This window comes from Typha latifolia, chromosome 9 (assembly GCF_019914945.1).
Source record: "Typha latifolia isolate L0001 chromosome 9, TyphaL0001v2, whole genome shotgun sequence".
In the NCBI taxonomy this organism is placed as follows: Eukaryota; Viridiplantae; Streptophyta; class Magnoliopsida; order Poales; family Typhaceae; genus Typha; species Typha latifolia.
In genome coordinates this window covers 11340915-11355926 of record NC_133094.1, presented here as the reverse complement: position 1 = coordinate 11355926, position 15012 = coordinate 11340915, and the positions used below count along the sequence as shown (strand labels likewise).

The 15012-nt window shown below is 36.1% G+C and overlaps 2 protein-coding genes and 1 non-coding gene across 5 annotated transcripts; 1 reads left to right on the top strand and 2 right to left on the bottom strand.

Moving 5' to 3' along the window:
• Window positions 1–253: 253 nt before the first annotated feature.
• Window positions 254–8257, bottom strand: LOC140794870 (histone-lysine N-methyltransferase ASHH1). Of its 2 annotated transcripts, none has more exons than XM_073147135.1 (11): window positions 8169–8257; window positions 7372–7435; window positions 6983–7047; window positions 5891–6047; window positions 4732–4818; window positions 4517–4601; window positions 4352–4445; window positions 3966–4164; window positions 3409–3443; window positions 2108–2582; window positions 254–893 (listed from the first exon to the last, which is right to left on the bottom strand). In XM_073147135.1, exons 2-11 carry the CDS (start codon window positions 7372–7374, stop codon window positions 627–629), a joined length of 1467 nt encoding a protein of 488 aa, XP_073003236.1. In that variant the 5' UTR covers window positions 7375–7435; window positions 8169–8257; the 3' UTR covers window positions 254–626. The 2 variants fall into 2 exon arrangements, with proteins under 2 accessions (XP_073003236.1, XP_073003237.1); XM_073147136.1 differs by having other exon boundaries at window positions 7750–8205.
• Window positions 8258–8509: 252 nt separating this feature from the next.
• On the bottom strand, window positions 8510–8591 carry TRNAS-GCU (transfer RNA serine (anticodon GCU)). The gene has a single exon. It is a non-coding gene; the product is annotated as a tRNA-Ser (tRNA).
• Window positions 8592–10454: 1863 nt separating this feature from the next.
• On the top strand, window positions 10455–14789 carry LOC140794783 (uncharacterized). 2 transcript variants are annotated; one of them, XM_073146963.1, is made up of 9 exons: window positions 10455–10610; window positions 11720–11848; window positions 11972–12046; window positions 12144–12191; window positions 12266–12312; window positions 13128–13194; window positions 13278–13321; window positions 14359–14416; window positions 14551–14789. In XM_073146963.1, the coding sequence occupies exons 3-9, from the start codon at window positions 11978–11980 to the stop codon at window positions 14599–14601; spliced, it is 384 nt and encodes a 127-aa protein (XP_073003064.1). In that variant the 5' UTR covers window positions 10455–10610; window positions 11720–11848; window positions 11972–11977; the 3' UTR covers window positions 14602–14789. The 2 variants fall into 2 exon arrangements, with proteins under 2 accessions (XP_073003064.1, XP_073003063.1); XM_073146962.1 differs by having other exon boundaries at window positions 10457–10606.
• Window positions 14790–15012: the final 223 nt, after the last annotated feature.

Genomic DNA, 15012 nt, shown 5'->3' with positions numbered 1-15012 from the left:
CCCCTAGAAATCACTATAATATGCTAATTTAGCACCATATGATGTCTGCCACTAGGCAACTTACGTGCCAACAAACAGACGTTCACATTGGTAAGTAAGTTCCAGAAAGCCAATGAGGAAGTATGAGTGAATCCAAAATTAGCACTATAGTATGAAAGTTGATTAATTAGTCTAAACTAATTACTTATATACGGCTACAGAGTAGTAGCACAATGGAACCATCATCAAACACCTTTAATGTTTTCACCAAAAATTGACCCAAAAGCAAAAAGATCTCCCTCATGGGTAGACACATCTTCAGCAATAAAAGTTTTCGGAGAAGTTAATAAAGGACTTAGACAGTACAAAAATTTATGATATCATTCGATCCTATACAACAATAATTACTGTTATTGCTTTTCATCTGCTTGCAACTTCAAAATAGCCCCCGAGATATGAACTCTGTCATTTAAGGGCCTAAATTTTCTCTTGGCGAAGTGTCTTTCAAGCATTATGGCCTTTATTCGTATTCTTCCTCACAATCACCAAACTTTGGTTGTATAGATCAATTGATGCAAGCTGCCATGGAACCAAAGGAAATTAGTTTGGTTGGCTCCAAAATACTTTTATTTTCTTCTCGCCAAATTTTATGGACCATTTTCCAAGTACTTCATCCCACTTTCTCCCTGAGTGGCCATATCTTCCCGCGCCCTTCGGGGTGTGGAAGCAATATTCTTGATTATCGCTGAGTAGAAGTCAAAATCTGCTTTATATTTGCAGCAGCTGGCTTCGATCCACTTCTCTGCAACACTGGTGGGCACATTATCTTGACTGTCCCTCTCGTGCTCTTCAATAGCTGGTCTTATCTCATCATACAAAGAATCAAGTTGAGACGCAGCCTGGTTCTTTGCTTCCTATATCATAAATTACAAGTTAGAATCTTCATGAGGGACTATGTGTATCATGAAATGGGCACTGAACCATTTGATTTTAACTTGAGATGCTGCAGTTAAGAATTCACCCAATTTAAACCATTTTAGCAGAGGTCGGACTGGAAGAGAAGCATACAGAACATGTAATTTCCTATTATTTGGGAAAACACTATGAGCAACTTATACGTGAGTTATGATGATCGCCACATATTCCCCTTAATTGCACCATATTCCCAGTACCAATGAAACATGAAATTAACAGCATAAATTATCTTCTTGAAAAGCTCATTCTACAGATCATTCAAGCACCTATTTGAACCACTGGAGAGGATGGCAACAGCTGGAGAGAAGGAGAGGGCAACAGCTGGTAATTCTCAGTCATAGGCCTTGCAAGTTTCAATCTTACCCTTCTAAAAGCATCTAGTGACATCCCTGACAGAATTTTAGAGCATTATGCAGTGGAACCGCATAGTGGACTACAGCAATATGATATGGATTATGATGGCAACTATCTCAGCAGCTCCATATTCTAGAAGCATTTTATCTCAAACACAATTGGCAAATTGTTCAATATGAACAATAAAACTTTGTTGACAAAGACTATATCTTGATGCTATATAAACAAATGCAGATCTTAGCCTTCAGAAATAATTGTAAACTGATGCCAAATACTAGATGAGAACTTGGAAGAGGACTAGCAAGCTAAAAGAAATTGGAAGATAAGAAGACACGAAGAAAATCCTACTTTACGAAACAAGTATAAGTTTATTCAAAAGGAAGATTCATCCTGTGATTTGTGTGAAAAGAATCTCAATAAATTGCAAAGCCATATATACGTAGAAGTTGCACAAAAATGATTGGTAAAAACACTTGCATGAATATCAGATTATAACTTTAAAGAGAAAAGATGTTTACCGAACAAGACAGGAAATCATATAAACTGGTGATGAAAGTGAAACTGATAAGATGAACAAGGAAACACAGATGAGTTGCATTAAGGATCAAGCACGTCAGATAGGATTAGAGGAAGAACCCTATTTTACAAGGTAACATGCAAGAAAAGTATGTTATAAATCTGGAGATCATATGAATTCTACTTTTAACTTGAAATTTTGATTTATTTTAAGTATAAATCTTTTTGTTAAAGATGAAGAAAAACATTTCCCATTATAAAGGAAATTGGAAGTCATATGTACCTCACAAATTAAAATTTCCTCACAGGCTTCACTTGATGCCAACCGTTCACAAATAAGTACCACATTTAGTTGCTTCCTTGGAAGGCATTTGGACTTTCCACCAGGAAATTGTGGTGAGTTTTTGGATGGACTCAACTCTATGTGGTAATTCCGACAAGCACTATTACTTCGAATACGCGATATCATTGAATTTTTATTTGTGAAGTTCTGCTGGAGGTCATGTTGGTACATGCTATCATCTTCTGCTGCTTCATTCTTCACATAATCAATCTCCATTGGTATAGAATTCAATGGTTCTACTGATATGGGCATAGCCTGAGAAAACAAATCAGCCTCAAGAATCTCAGAATTCATCAGGAAATTTTCATTTTCTTTTTCAAGAGTGATCGTATCTTTTGATGGGATGATGGCCTTAAGAAACTTTGCTGGTTCATCATCCTCAGAATCATAGAGGGGGATATTCTCAACAGAATACCTGACATGGTACGAGCTAGTTAGGCACAGTGAAAATATAAGGCTGTCAAACTTACTAACATGCACAAAGAGGACAACAGAATGGTTTTTTCAAAAGCTGCTTGTTTGGTGCTTTAAATGATCCCATGTCTTGCATCTTCTGGCATTGTGTAAGATGCATCTAACATTGCTGCTAGTTTCTACACAAGAATGGTATGCTTAAAGTTCATGTCAACAGATTCTTTGCATTTATTGCCAATCAACAGATATTATTTCAGTATGCAGTAATATGAACCAAGGAGTGCATTCTCAATTAGTCAATTACCATCAAAACCAATTGATATTTGTATATATTAATTGAAGGACTGTGATATATTGCAGGATTTTTGAGATCCTGAAGACCTCCAACAGGAAGGATTATCGATTTATTTCTACTGATGGCAAAATGAGAGCCACCGATAATTTATTTACTCCCGCTATTGTCATGTGATATACAACTTGACTTGACAGATGTATCAAGTATCTACTAGGTGACATCAAGTAAAGAAGTAAATGCAGAATTAAACATGCTATATAGGTATAACTGCAAGGAGGGTATCTCTTGTTGCCAGGTGGTCTTCAATAGCTCCAATCAGTAATACAAGTGATAAGAGTTGCCACCTAAAATCCTTTTCTAATCATGTTAGTTGAATCAATAATAGAGATGATGTTTACAACCAATCAGTCACTTAAAAAGGAAAAACAAATTCACTACTTCTCAGGCCAAGAATCATTTAATTAGGAATCAATCAATCACAACTACATACTTAAATGTAACGTGAACTATTTTGCATTAACAGGGGACTCACCTGTCATCATCATCTTCCCAAAGATAGGTAGCCTCCTATTATATGCATGTTGCATCATGAGAAGAAAACCAAGTTAGTTTTGCTGGGAGGTACCAAGATCTGATATCTATGCTGTCTTATAGGAGCTAAATATATGACATAAACTCAAGCAGGTAGATCAGTGGACAAGAAATATGTCAAGCTGTCCAAACAAGGGAATTGCTCTAGCAGGCAATCAGGTAGATGGTTTCCCCAAAACAAAGCACAAAGAAGAGCACATGTGTGTTTGTGTATATATATATATATATATACTCGCCATATAAACAAGTCACATGCACACAAACCACAAACCCAAATAAAAACATGCACACACAACAAAGAACACAAAAATTATGATCTACTTTCAAAACTCTATGAGATCTTATCAGAAGAAATAGAGCAACAAAAACTGAAGCATGGAGAACGTAAATAAGTAATATATTGATAATAAAAATTCAGCTGCAACAGAAAAAATTATTTTCTTTGTTAAAATGCACAGGCAGCAAGCCAAATTATACATTTATTTAATAAAAAGTCACCTGGAAACCACGTGATTTAGCCCCAAGAAACCCAGAACAGCTAGCTGCACCACAAAGGCACCGCACCTTAGCACCACCATACCACTCAAAATTGTAATCATAAGCTAATTCAGTTCCAGCGGGAATGTCTTGCGTTGCAAATATCCCAACCCTTACTTCCCCAAGTACAGTCCACTTCCTTGTCTCACAGTTTGGTTGACTGCACTCTTCAAACGAAAACTATTAGATATCAGAAATGAAAAAGTTAAGATAAGGTCTTAACAGAGACATTTAATAATCAAACAAAAGCTAAATAAGAATTGAAGAATGTTTATTGGAACCAGGTCCATAGAGCAAAATATTCAACATAGACCAAAGCCATAGGATTCTTCCTCAAAGTAACTTACCATGAATGGTTAATGAATCTCGCAAGGCTTCCTTTAATAGTGGCATCAATTGATTCATATGCATTGAGATAAATAATATATGCATCTTTCAAACCTGAGAAACAACCGGCACAATTATTTAGATTATAGAAATTATAGATTTGATATGATAAACTTGCTAGCTACCTTCAGCTTCATAAGCTTGAGACCTCCTTTTTGCTTCCTTCCATGATATTACCTCTCCACAATATTCTATAACAAATTGTCCAGCCTGGATAAGATAAATGCTTATTTAGTGAGAGTGTATTTGTATTTTGCACTAAGAGTTATATACAATATGTTCAAGAAAAAGAATGAAATAGGAAAGTCTAGCCAGAATGCACATAAAACACATCAGTCACCTTGATAAACTTGTCAGCCAAAAGACCCCATCCGCGACCTTCAGTTTTACATAATCTTGACTTAGCATATTCGCATTTTTGAAATCTCTGCCAACAATACAGATTTACTGTCTAAGAGTCAAGTATGAATACAATCTGCAAAGGTTTTAGCAGAACTACCTTTTTCAATCTTACACAAGAAAGTAAACTAATGGCAAAAATATGATATTGTTCCAAATCTTCATAAAAGCGAAAGAAAATGTTATACAGTTGACCAAATGTAGATCCTTCAGTCTATAACACATGCATGATCTAGAGATTCTGTACAGAAAATAATACCAATGATACTGCAATATCTGATACATCATCAGACATCTACACCATATTACTTGTATAGGAGCAATCATATACCAAATTAGAAAAATGAAGCATAAAGGGAAGTAAAACAGGCCTGACAAAACATAATAAGTGTATCTAGCACAAATGGATCGGGAAAAGTTATGTGATTAGCTATCATTAAAATAGGCAAAGGTTCAATATTTCAATGAACTTGATTTGCTAAATATCATGTCTTTGTCTTCAAACTATATTCTTCCTTTTATATACATAGCATCATATGCTCTTCAAAGGACCAAAATCTTAGTTCTTGGACAACACGGATCACTTCTGTAAGTACTAACTCCCTGTCTGTATATAGGGGAGTGAAAAAATCAAGTTGGGACACTTGAAAGTACCGAGACCTTACTGCTTCCTGATAAAACCAAAGATAGTATAGTTTTGTTAATGATCCATCAGACATGTAAACAATGTTTGAAATGTCTAAAGGTCAAAATAACAATTTTGGAGCTCTCAGACATTAGGATCAAGTGGCGAACAGTTTACTATTTAATCAACCAATCGTAAGAAATTCTCTTTAATAATTTTAACAATTCACATCAAGACATTGCCCATACCTAAGAAATCATATTCTATAATTGTTTAATTTTACTTACAAGTCTTCAATTGAAATGTCTTATCTTTGATTTCCAGTAGGAAGTACTGTCAATTTTTTCAGATGTAGCCCAGATTAACTATATTTATGCTTGTACATCTGTGTGTACATGCAAGTACATACGTATTTTTATAGACAAGAGAGGGAGGGAGGGGGAGAGAGAGAGAGAGAGAGAGAGAGAGAGGTAACCTGATTTTTACAATATTCCCCGCATGGACAATAGCCAGGTGTGCACTCTGTGCTAGTTAATACATTTAAGCATCGCTCACCACATGCACTATCTGGATCATCAGGGGCATAGCGACAAACACATATAGCAATATCCTCCTCTTTCTGCTTTTTATGCCTGAAAAGCATAGGAAAACGAATTCTAGAATCCAACGCATTGGCATAAGGCATTTGCCGCATTTCATATACAACTATATCTTATGACTAGTAAAACTCTGATGTGGTAATACACTAATACATACTATCAACAGTCTAATTACTTGAGACACAAAAAAGATATTTACAGATCAACATACTGACCTTGTACAAAACTATAAAAAGTTCATCACATCTTAGCAAGTAAAAACATAACAAAAGAATCAAGTTAATTGCCAAAGCCATGTCAATTTTATTAATGTAATCACTGTTATCTTGGATGAATATGATTCATACAAGTCCCTCAACATCTATAATTTTAAGTTTTCGTATTGAGATGACAGAAGTTCACATTGTCCGCAAACTAATGTTGCAGTTTAATTTGTGAATACGCATAGAGAAGTTCTACTTTTCCTAAAGGCTCAAAAGTCAAAACTGTGGTAATTAGTCTTGACATATGAGTGAAAGCTTCCAACTATATCTTCCATATCATTTCTGTCATGGAAAATCCAAAACACCAAATGACTCCTGCAATATATTATCTTTAGTCTTAGCTGTCAGATGACAATATGTGGAGCTCGAATGTAGAAAATCATGATTTGAATGTTGAAGAATAAACAGAATAATAGATACTGGCCAGGGTATAAGAAATTAATGACTTGACTTAATTAGATGGACATAAGCTTACTAGCTGGCTAGCAAACTTATCATTTGAGGACCTATGTAAGATAAAACAAGAAACATATAAGAATCAACTTACAACAAGTTTCTTGATTGTGAACAAAAGGCCATCCTTTTTGAAGTAGAAATATTTATATAAGGAATAAGTGCAACTAGAATATAAATGTTCCAGTTTCCAAAGTAAATAAGATGTAACAAAATAAAACATAAATGAGTCCAGGTAAATCAAAAACTCACTTCCGGTATGAGAATTCATTTCTCTCAATATGCTTATAATGTGGTGGTGCTTCACATACTTGGTCCTACAAAAGAGGGACTCACATTACTCACATATGCTGTATACTTGATGGATAAAACAAAATTCTGTCCATCTTGAATTACTAATCCACAGTTGCAAAATGTATAAATCAGTGCTATTCTAAGTGTAAAAGGAAACTTCAGGAAGATTATAGACAGGAAGTCCACAGACTGATATAACACATCAAATTTTCAGAGATGCTCTAAGCCTAGTAAAATGCCAAGATAAACATAATCATCAGCTGAGATCTGTATCCTGCACAGTGCTTTCTCAACATATTCATTCAGAAAAGACTATTAAATGCAGTGGGACAAGAATAGAGTAGTACCATTTAGATCTTACAAAGAAATGAAGCCCTGTAACTAGATCTTTCAGGAGCTGAGTACCACCATCTACATGAAGAAAATGAACGAAAAGATAGTAAATATGTCAATTAAGATAGCTTCTTTTGACATATGTTTTTATTATCTAAAATTAACAAGCATATGGAATGTAAAGATACTAGAAGGCAAATCTAAGAAAAAGTACACCTACTCGTGAAAATTTCTAACTATATAGTTCAAGATAGAATTCGGATAAAAGGGGAGGATTACCAATAAATTTTCTGAGATAAGTCAATAAACATCATATTTTAGTCTTCCATAATAAATAAATTTTCTAAAAACAAAAGAGATATATGCTTAAAGGATAACGAAGAAAAATGTACCATAACAAGTAAAATTAGTGTAACATAAGTTCTGATTGTGTCATATAACGAGTATAACCACTTCAACAAGCACCTCAAAAGCTAGCATTCCGTTAGCTACTCCGAGAGAAGCCTGGATAATTTGTTAGGAAAAGAAAAAAAAAAAAAGATAACCCGACTTAACAGCCAAAATAATGCCATCATCACGTTTTTAGAAGCAACGAGTTCTTAGAACTACCATCCGTCTTAACATCAAAACTAAAGATCGTATGCGTTCACCAATTCGCCAATCTTTGATTAGGGTTTCGAGTGTCTAATTCTCGAAGTGGATGACGAATCCTTGCGATACAATTGGCCAAATTCTCTCCCTACGATCGTGTTAGGGTTTCGGATTGCGTGGAAAAGCTCGACGGCCGAGAAGGCGGAGGAGGAGAGCGTACCTTGCAAAGGAACCGGCTGGAGTTTCGAATGGCCGCCTTTGCCCATGAAACAATGGCATTAACATATATTGGCCCAACCCAGCAATCTCATTGGCCAATGGCCGATAATTTTAACTATAATAGAGGAGCGTTATATAAAATTATTATTTTACTCTCTTTTTTTAAATTACAGAATGATTAACAAGACTAGTTGATGGCATTCGAAGGGAAATTATTCCAATACTTAAGAGAAGAAGAAGAAAATATTAAGTCTAACAACTGCTCAACAACTATATGAATATTATGAATATATAAAGATAAAAGAGGGAGCAATTAATAAAAAGAGGAAAATAAAATCTAGTCGTCGCCTGAGAGATTCGAACTCTCGCGGGGAAACCCCATGTACTTAGCAGGCACACGCCTTAACCACTCGGCCAAAGCGACTGTTCTTTTATAGATTTGTTTAAATAAAATCATGAATATTAAAAATCTGCACCTATTTCCTCTTTATTTCATGTACCAAGCCATTGCGAGAAATTAGACGATGAATAAATGAATGAAATCTCTACCTATAGACTTTTTCTAAAACAAAAGATAAATTAGTAAGTATTATTTTATATGACGATCGAGTTGAGCTCCAACAACTTTGTCTTAGAGATAATGGTATTGTTTTTCTTTTGAGAGAAGGGGTACTTCTGTCGTATAAATATGATATTGTGACGGGAGAAAATTGACCAATGATTGACATGGCCAAATATAATAGAAAATAACTATTGTATTTTAGTTCGGATTACTTGGGGTTAAGTGTAATTAGATCAAAACATCTAAGGTAAATGTAATTATTCCTAAAGCTTAAGTTGAAGCTAAGAGAGAAATCCAAAGGTCAAGAGGACATTGCCCTTGTCAAAACCTCGGAATGAGTGCATCAATATTTATGTTCGGAATTCTATTCGAAATATCTTTTGTTACCATTCTCATCTACTCGTGAGATATCCCGTGATTTTGACTCTAATTTAAGTTTATCCAAATCGAGATATATGTGTAAGATATATTTATATCGATTTAAATCCAAATGTTCATATATATATATATATATATATATATATATATATGTTAATGTCTGAGTCATTATATATGTGTGAATACCATGCATTGTGTAAGTCTATTTGAGCTAGGGTTGGCAAAATAAACTAGCAACTTGGGCTTAGCTCGAGCTCTGTTGGATTAGAGCTAAGTCGAGCCCAAGCTGGGTTAGATGGCTCGAAATTTTTTTGAGCTGAGCCTGAGTTGGAGCTAGCTCACTCATACTCGATTCGATAGGCTTGTATAAAAGGGTTTCTTTCTCAAAAAACCCTAGTTCCCAAATTTGAAATTCCAACTTCCCTTCCCGACGACAATTCTTTCAAACCCCTAGCTCAACTCGCATTGCCCTTTTCCACTGTGACCCCCCTCCTCCTTCAGCAACATCATTCCTCCTCATCCTCCTCAAACTGTTGCCCCGTGCTCGTCTTCCTCCTCAAGCCACCACCTCATTGTTGTTGTCCTTTTTCGCCAAGCCTCTTGTACCTGTGCACAAGCTCACATCATGCTTAATCTCATCAAGAACGCTTTGTAAACCCTAGGGCATACTAAATTAATAAGTGGTGGCGGAGGAGACCTTCATAAGAAGGTACTGAGAAGAAATCGAGAGAAGGTAGACTTGCTGCTGTTCTTGGGGTCGTAGATAAACACCACCGACAGTTGAGAGGCAGCGCGAGAGATGGCATCCGTTGCCTCCGCACTCCACAGTGGTATGTTTACCTCTCGGTAAAGTGAGGTGATGACTCACTTGCTCCCACCATCTCTCTCTCTCTGGGTTTTGGGTTTTACGAAGATGTGACTCAGAAAGGCATCTGATTTAGCCTTGTACTCTCACTTGGCCTACCCCGTGTCCCTCACATTCACTTCTAGCGCGCGCGTTGCACATGATGGACCAAAGCCAACTGCAACTACAACCGCAACCAGCTTAAATAGGTTGTGGCTCGGCCTAGGCTCGATCTAGCTCGGTTCAATTCAATCCGGGGCTCGGCTGGAATGAGGTTTGATAATAGATTCATTTCAGGCTCGAGCTCGGTTTGGCCCAGTTCTCGTTGAATTGAACCGGTCCTGAGTAGAATTATAAAATTTGAAATGTATTTTGAGCCGATCGTGAGTCAGAGTCGAGTTGCTTTGGCTGGGCTAATTTACACCTTTAATTTCAGCATACATTTAGCACCCAAAAGTAGAAAAGGAAAATGATAAAAAAGATGCACGTGCCACGTGCGTTTCACACTAATGACCCCTTCTCTCTCTTTTCTCGGTGCTTCAGCCACCACCTTCTACAGTTTTACCTCACTTCTTTCTTCTTCGTCCCGTAGTTGTTTGTCCCAGCAAGTTCGTCGTGGGAACACCGTCGAGCAAAACGCACCACCGTTCAATCCGTCAGTGAGCCGTCTTCTGTCCCTTCCAGTTAATTTGTGTTCTATTGCGTATTTTATTCCTCGCCCTTGTTTTTGTAATTTAAATTCGTCGAAGAAATTTGCCGGCTGGAGACCTCGCGTTTCCCCCCGCACCGACCCCATAGATTCCTATTGGTGTTCCCGTGCCGGTGATACCATCACCGGCCTTCTAGTAGCCTTGCGGAGGCTACATCATGTACCCTCCCGTCGTCGGCTTTTGGCTTCGCATCCGCCCGCCGCCGTCGGCCTTGATTCTGTTCTTATGTTTTGTCGTGTTTTTCCTCCTCTTGTCGGCTCTGTATGAGTGTCTTGTGGGGGCCCTAGTGGTCTGGTTGCCATTTTGGTAATCTCCATGGCCGTCGGCCATGTAGAATGGTCATGTCGTCTTCAACCGAGGCGGAGTACGAGTCCATAGCAAAGGGTGCCGCATGAAATTCAGTGGCTTTGCTCTCTTTTTGTCAAACCATGGCCGTCAGAAGTGAGACGGCCATCGTTGGTCAGAACTGAAGATGATGATAGCAAAAGCAATTTGTTGTTTGGTAAATGCGGCTAGTTTGCGCACTTGATTCAGATGATTATTATGCGTGATTCGATATTCTATTAGGATTTAATTGGAATAATTTTTTGTGATTGAGTATGATTACTGTTACAGATGTATTACTCTTGTCCAGATGGAGTATAGTTCTAATATTTGTATTGATCGTCAGCTTGAATGTTCTATTAGTAAAGCAATGTACCTGTGAACTTTTTGTCAAAAAAAAATGTACCCATGGACTAATTACTTGAAGATCTGATTTACTATTTACCTTATATTCTTCTTTCAAGTGGAACACACTAAAACATTAGACTAGAACATTTGTTAAATGAGTTAGTAGAAGATAAAAAAATTGAATACTTGAATTATGATTTGATCCAAATCAGCTTACGGGAATATTATCATATGGAAAACAAGTGTAAGGAATTGATTCGCGCACTGATATTTGGAAGTCATTATCTACAGGAAAAATGTAATCCTATGAGCTAATTGTTTGATGACTATTGATTTGTAAGTTAAGGTCATCGTTTGACTCTGACTCGAGTTTTTTTTGGATCCAGATATATGAGTGAGAGAGGTCTGATCTCGATCTGAATACAAATATTTTTTCTAGTCTTAACTTAAACCCTCATCTCCTTCCTTCCCCAATCTCCGGTCATTGTCACCGTCAACTCCACTCCGAAGCACAGGTACTACCGACCCTTTTCTAGTCTTTTCCTTAATATTTTTAGCTTTGATCCTTAAAATACGAATTATGTTGATTTACTGTTCTTTCTTTTTTCCCCTTCGTGTGAATGCCTTTTGTTATGTAGGTTGAGATGAACCCTAATCATCAGATGCCTACTCAATTTCCTGTCACACACAAGTCAATATCTATGGAGATCAAGGTCTCTCTCTCTTTTTCTCTAACTCAATATCTATGCTAGGTAGGTTGATACATGCCGGTTGGAGTAATGTTCCTCATAATGTGTTTTTTTATTGTAGGGAAGTAAGACAGACATCATAATTTGCAAGTATGACGATAAATTCCTGGTCAGTTATATCATATATCATATTTGCTGATATTAACTCACTTTAAAGATACTGATATTAGAATGGGTGTTCAGGTTATGGTGAGTCAAATAGGAAGCATGGGTACCATACTGCATGCAAGGTTGGCCTCTCTTTGCTTGTAATAATTTAATTCCGTGTTCCATGCAATTCTTCTGACATCTTTTTGTCCCTTCAATTTTTGGAAGTAAGATTACCCAATCATCAATTTATTTTCTTTAGAGAAGAAAAAAGGAAAGCATTTCTTCTGATTGCCTCCCTGCATTGGAGGCAATGATGGTGGTGGATATCGCCATATTGGTCTTAATATTGAGACTGGTAAAATGATCTAATACTATAAGGAAAGGAAATATGAATGTTGGAATTTCCTCTGATTAGGTTTTTGATGCTCATTCATATAGAATTATTAAGATGTGGCATTGGAGAGCAGTACTTATTAAGTGGATATATGAATAGGGTTCTGGGCATGTCTCCTTAACTGAGGTGTCATTTGCATAAGTAACACATCCTAATGAAAATTCAACATTAAGGAATAGTGTGTCTTCCTTTTTTCTATTTCTAAGTTTCAGTAGCTCGCTCTTTTATTAAATATTTACTTAACTTTTCTGCAAGGAGCTATTGAAAATTCCTCATGGCATTAAATCATTAATTGTGAAGCAGGAGAAGTCAAATGAGCTAACCTTCGACTGGTCTAGTTTAACACAAATACTCAAGCTCCATCACAGCTACAATTTACATCATAAAATTTCAGATTACACTTTATTTTGCCATTTTAACATTTATTCATTTGGAATTCTGCATCTTTTGGAGCCACATTGTGAACTGTCAGATTATTATTTGTAATCTCATAATCTGGTTCTACCCTTTGTTTCTAATTAACTAGTTGCCTACTGATTCTTCTTTTTCTCATGTTGGTAGGAAGGATGAAGGTGTGTCATTGGATCCAACTTTCAATGTTTCTGTGATTTTTGGAAAAAGGAATGAGGCAAGTTTTTGACATATCCATTAATTTAATTTGGACTTTCCTAATAAATGGCTACTTGATCTTCCAAGTTGTGATGGTTGCAGCCATTCCTACTTGCATGTGCACGCCAGCTGATTGAACACATAAGGTATTTTATCCTCTCTGTATAATGCGTTTGGATGTTACTTCTCGAAAGATGGGGTATATGGATGAATTAATCATCATTTTATGATTTTCAGTTTTAGTAATTTTGGAAACTTGCATTTAAAGTAATTAGAAAGTGCAACTCAAGAGGGGTATCGATGTACCTTAGCAGTTCAGTCCTTTTTTCTATTGTTTTAGCACGATCGGTTTTCATTCTTCAATTTTATGTCATGCATATTAGAATTTGGAGCTTGAATTTTCATTTATTTTTCTTCTCACTTTTTAATTTGTACCTACTTTTGTGAGGATTTCTCAACTGATTAGCTATTACAATATTAACTTTAGCTCATTTATCATATAAAAATCTACTTTGATTGTGCATCTTCTGGTAAAGTGGAATTCTGCAGTAGAGCTTACTATATCAATTTCAGATTGGCAGCCAGATTCTTTCTCGTTATCATCTTCCTGCCTCACTTTCGTACACAGGAGAAATATAGGATCAACTTTCTGATGCATATGTAGATGGCTGAAATTCCTATAGATCATTTCTGGCTGGTCTATCAAAATGCAAATTAGCAATGTTTCTCTTCTGACTTGGTGCTTATCATGTAATCATTTGTGAGGACCACATAATCCTCACCACATAACTTCATCATATCTTGTCTTACTGAATAAACTTTCTTTTCCTCAATTTTCTTTTTCTCAATTTCTATTCAAGTTTATTTGAGTGTTCTTTTTATCTTTTTTGGGCTCATGCTAGTCAAGGATTTATCTTCTCATAAGTAAAACAATTTGACACAATCCTTCTGTAGTCAGTAAGTTCTACTTTCAATTGACATCTCATTGGAAGAGATGTCATGCTAAAGGTGGTTCCATGGATATAAAATTTCCACCTTTGGTTCATGTAAAGACCGATCAATAAGAATGTTATCTCTGTGTCAATATTTATGTGGATTTTTAATCCTAACAGTAGTCTGTCAAGATTGTTGAATTAGATTCGACAGATAACATCATAACAGTGTTGTCTTTTAATGTCTGTAGTAGCTGCGGTTCATCCAGGTCTTTGGTGCTGTCTCTTGGCCTGAAGGACCATTCTCAGGTGAAATTTGGAACTTTGAAATTCATTATCCTGTTCAAATCTTCAAACAGATTAATATCTTGGATATTAAGTCTTGCTATCTGTTTAGAAAATCACTGGGAGCATGAGATATTTATACCCTTCTTTTATTGCAGGGAACATTAAAAGACGTCATATCTGTTGTTCTTGAGAATCGCCTTTGGTAAATTTCTTTGCTACAAAGAGCAACAAATATAACCTGACTACGATGAATAATTCTTGTAAACCTGGTCACCGTTCACCGGTGTACATTATACATTGCCCTATGTTGGTTAATTATTATAGGTTATTGAATTGTGAATTTTTTCATGACTCATATTTCTATTGATTTACCTATATTATGATTCAATATCAAGTATATAACTAAGCTTGAGCCAAAATTATTTTGTCAGCTATATTTTATTATTGCGTCGTCTACCATGGAAGTAGTTTGTTTATACGATTTGTTAACCTTCCCAAATATCAATCTTATGTTTACAGGAGAATTAAACTCATGATCTCCTAACATAGATTAGTAGGATTCAACCACTGAGCTATAGAGAAAAGTAATTTAGTGTTGTAGTTTGTGTAACGCAGTT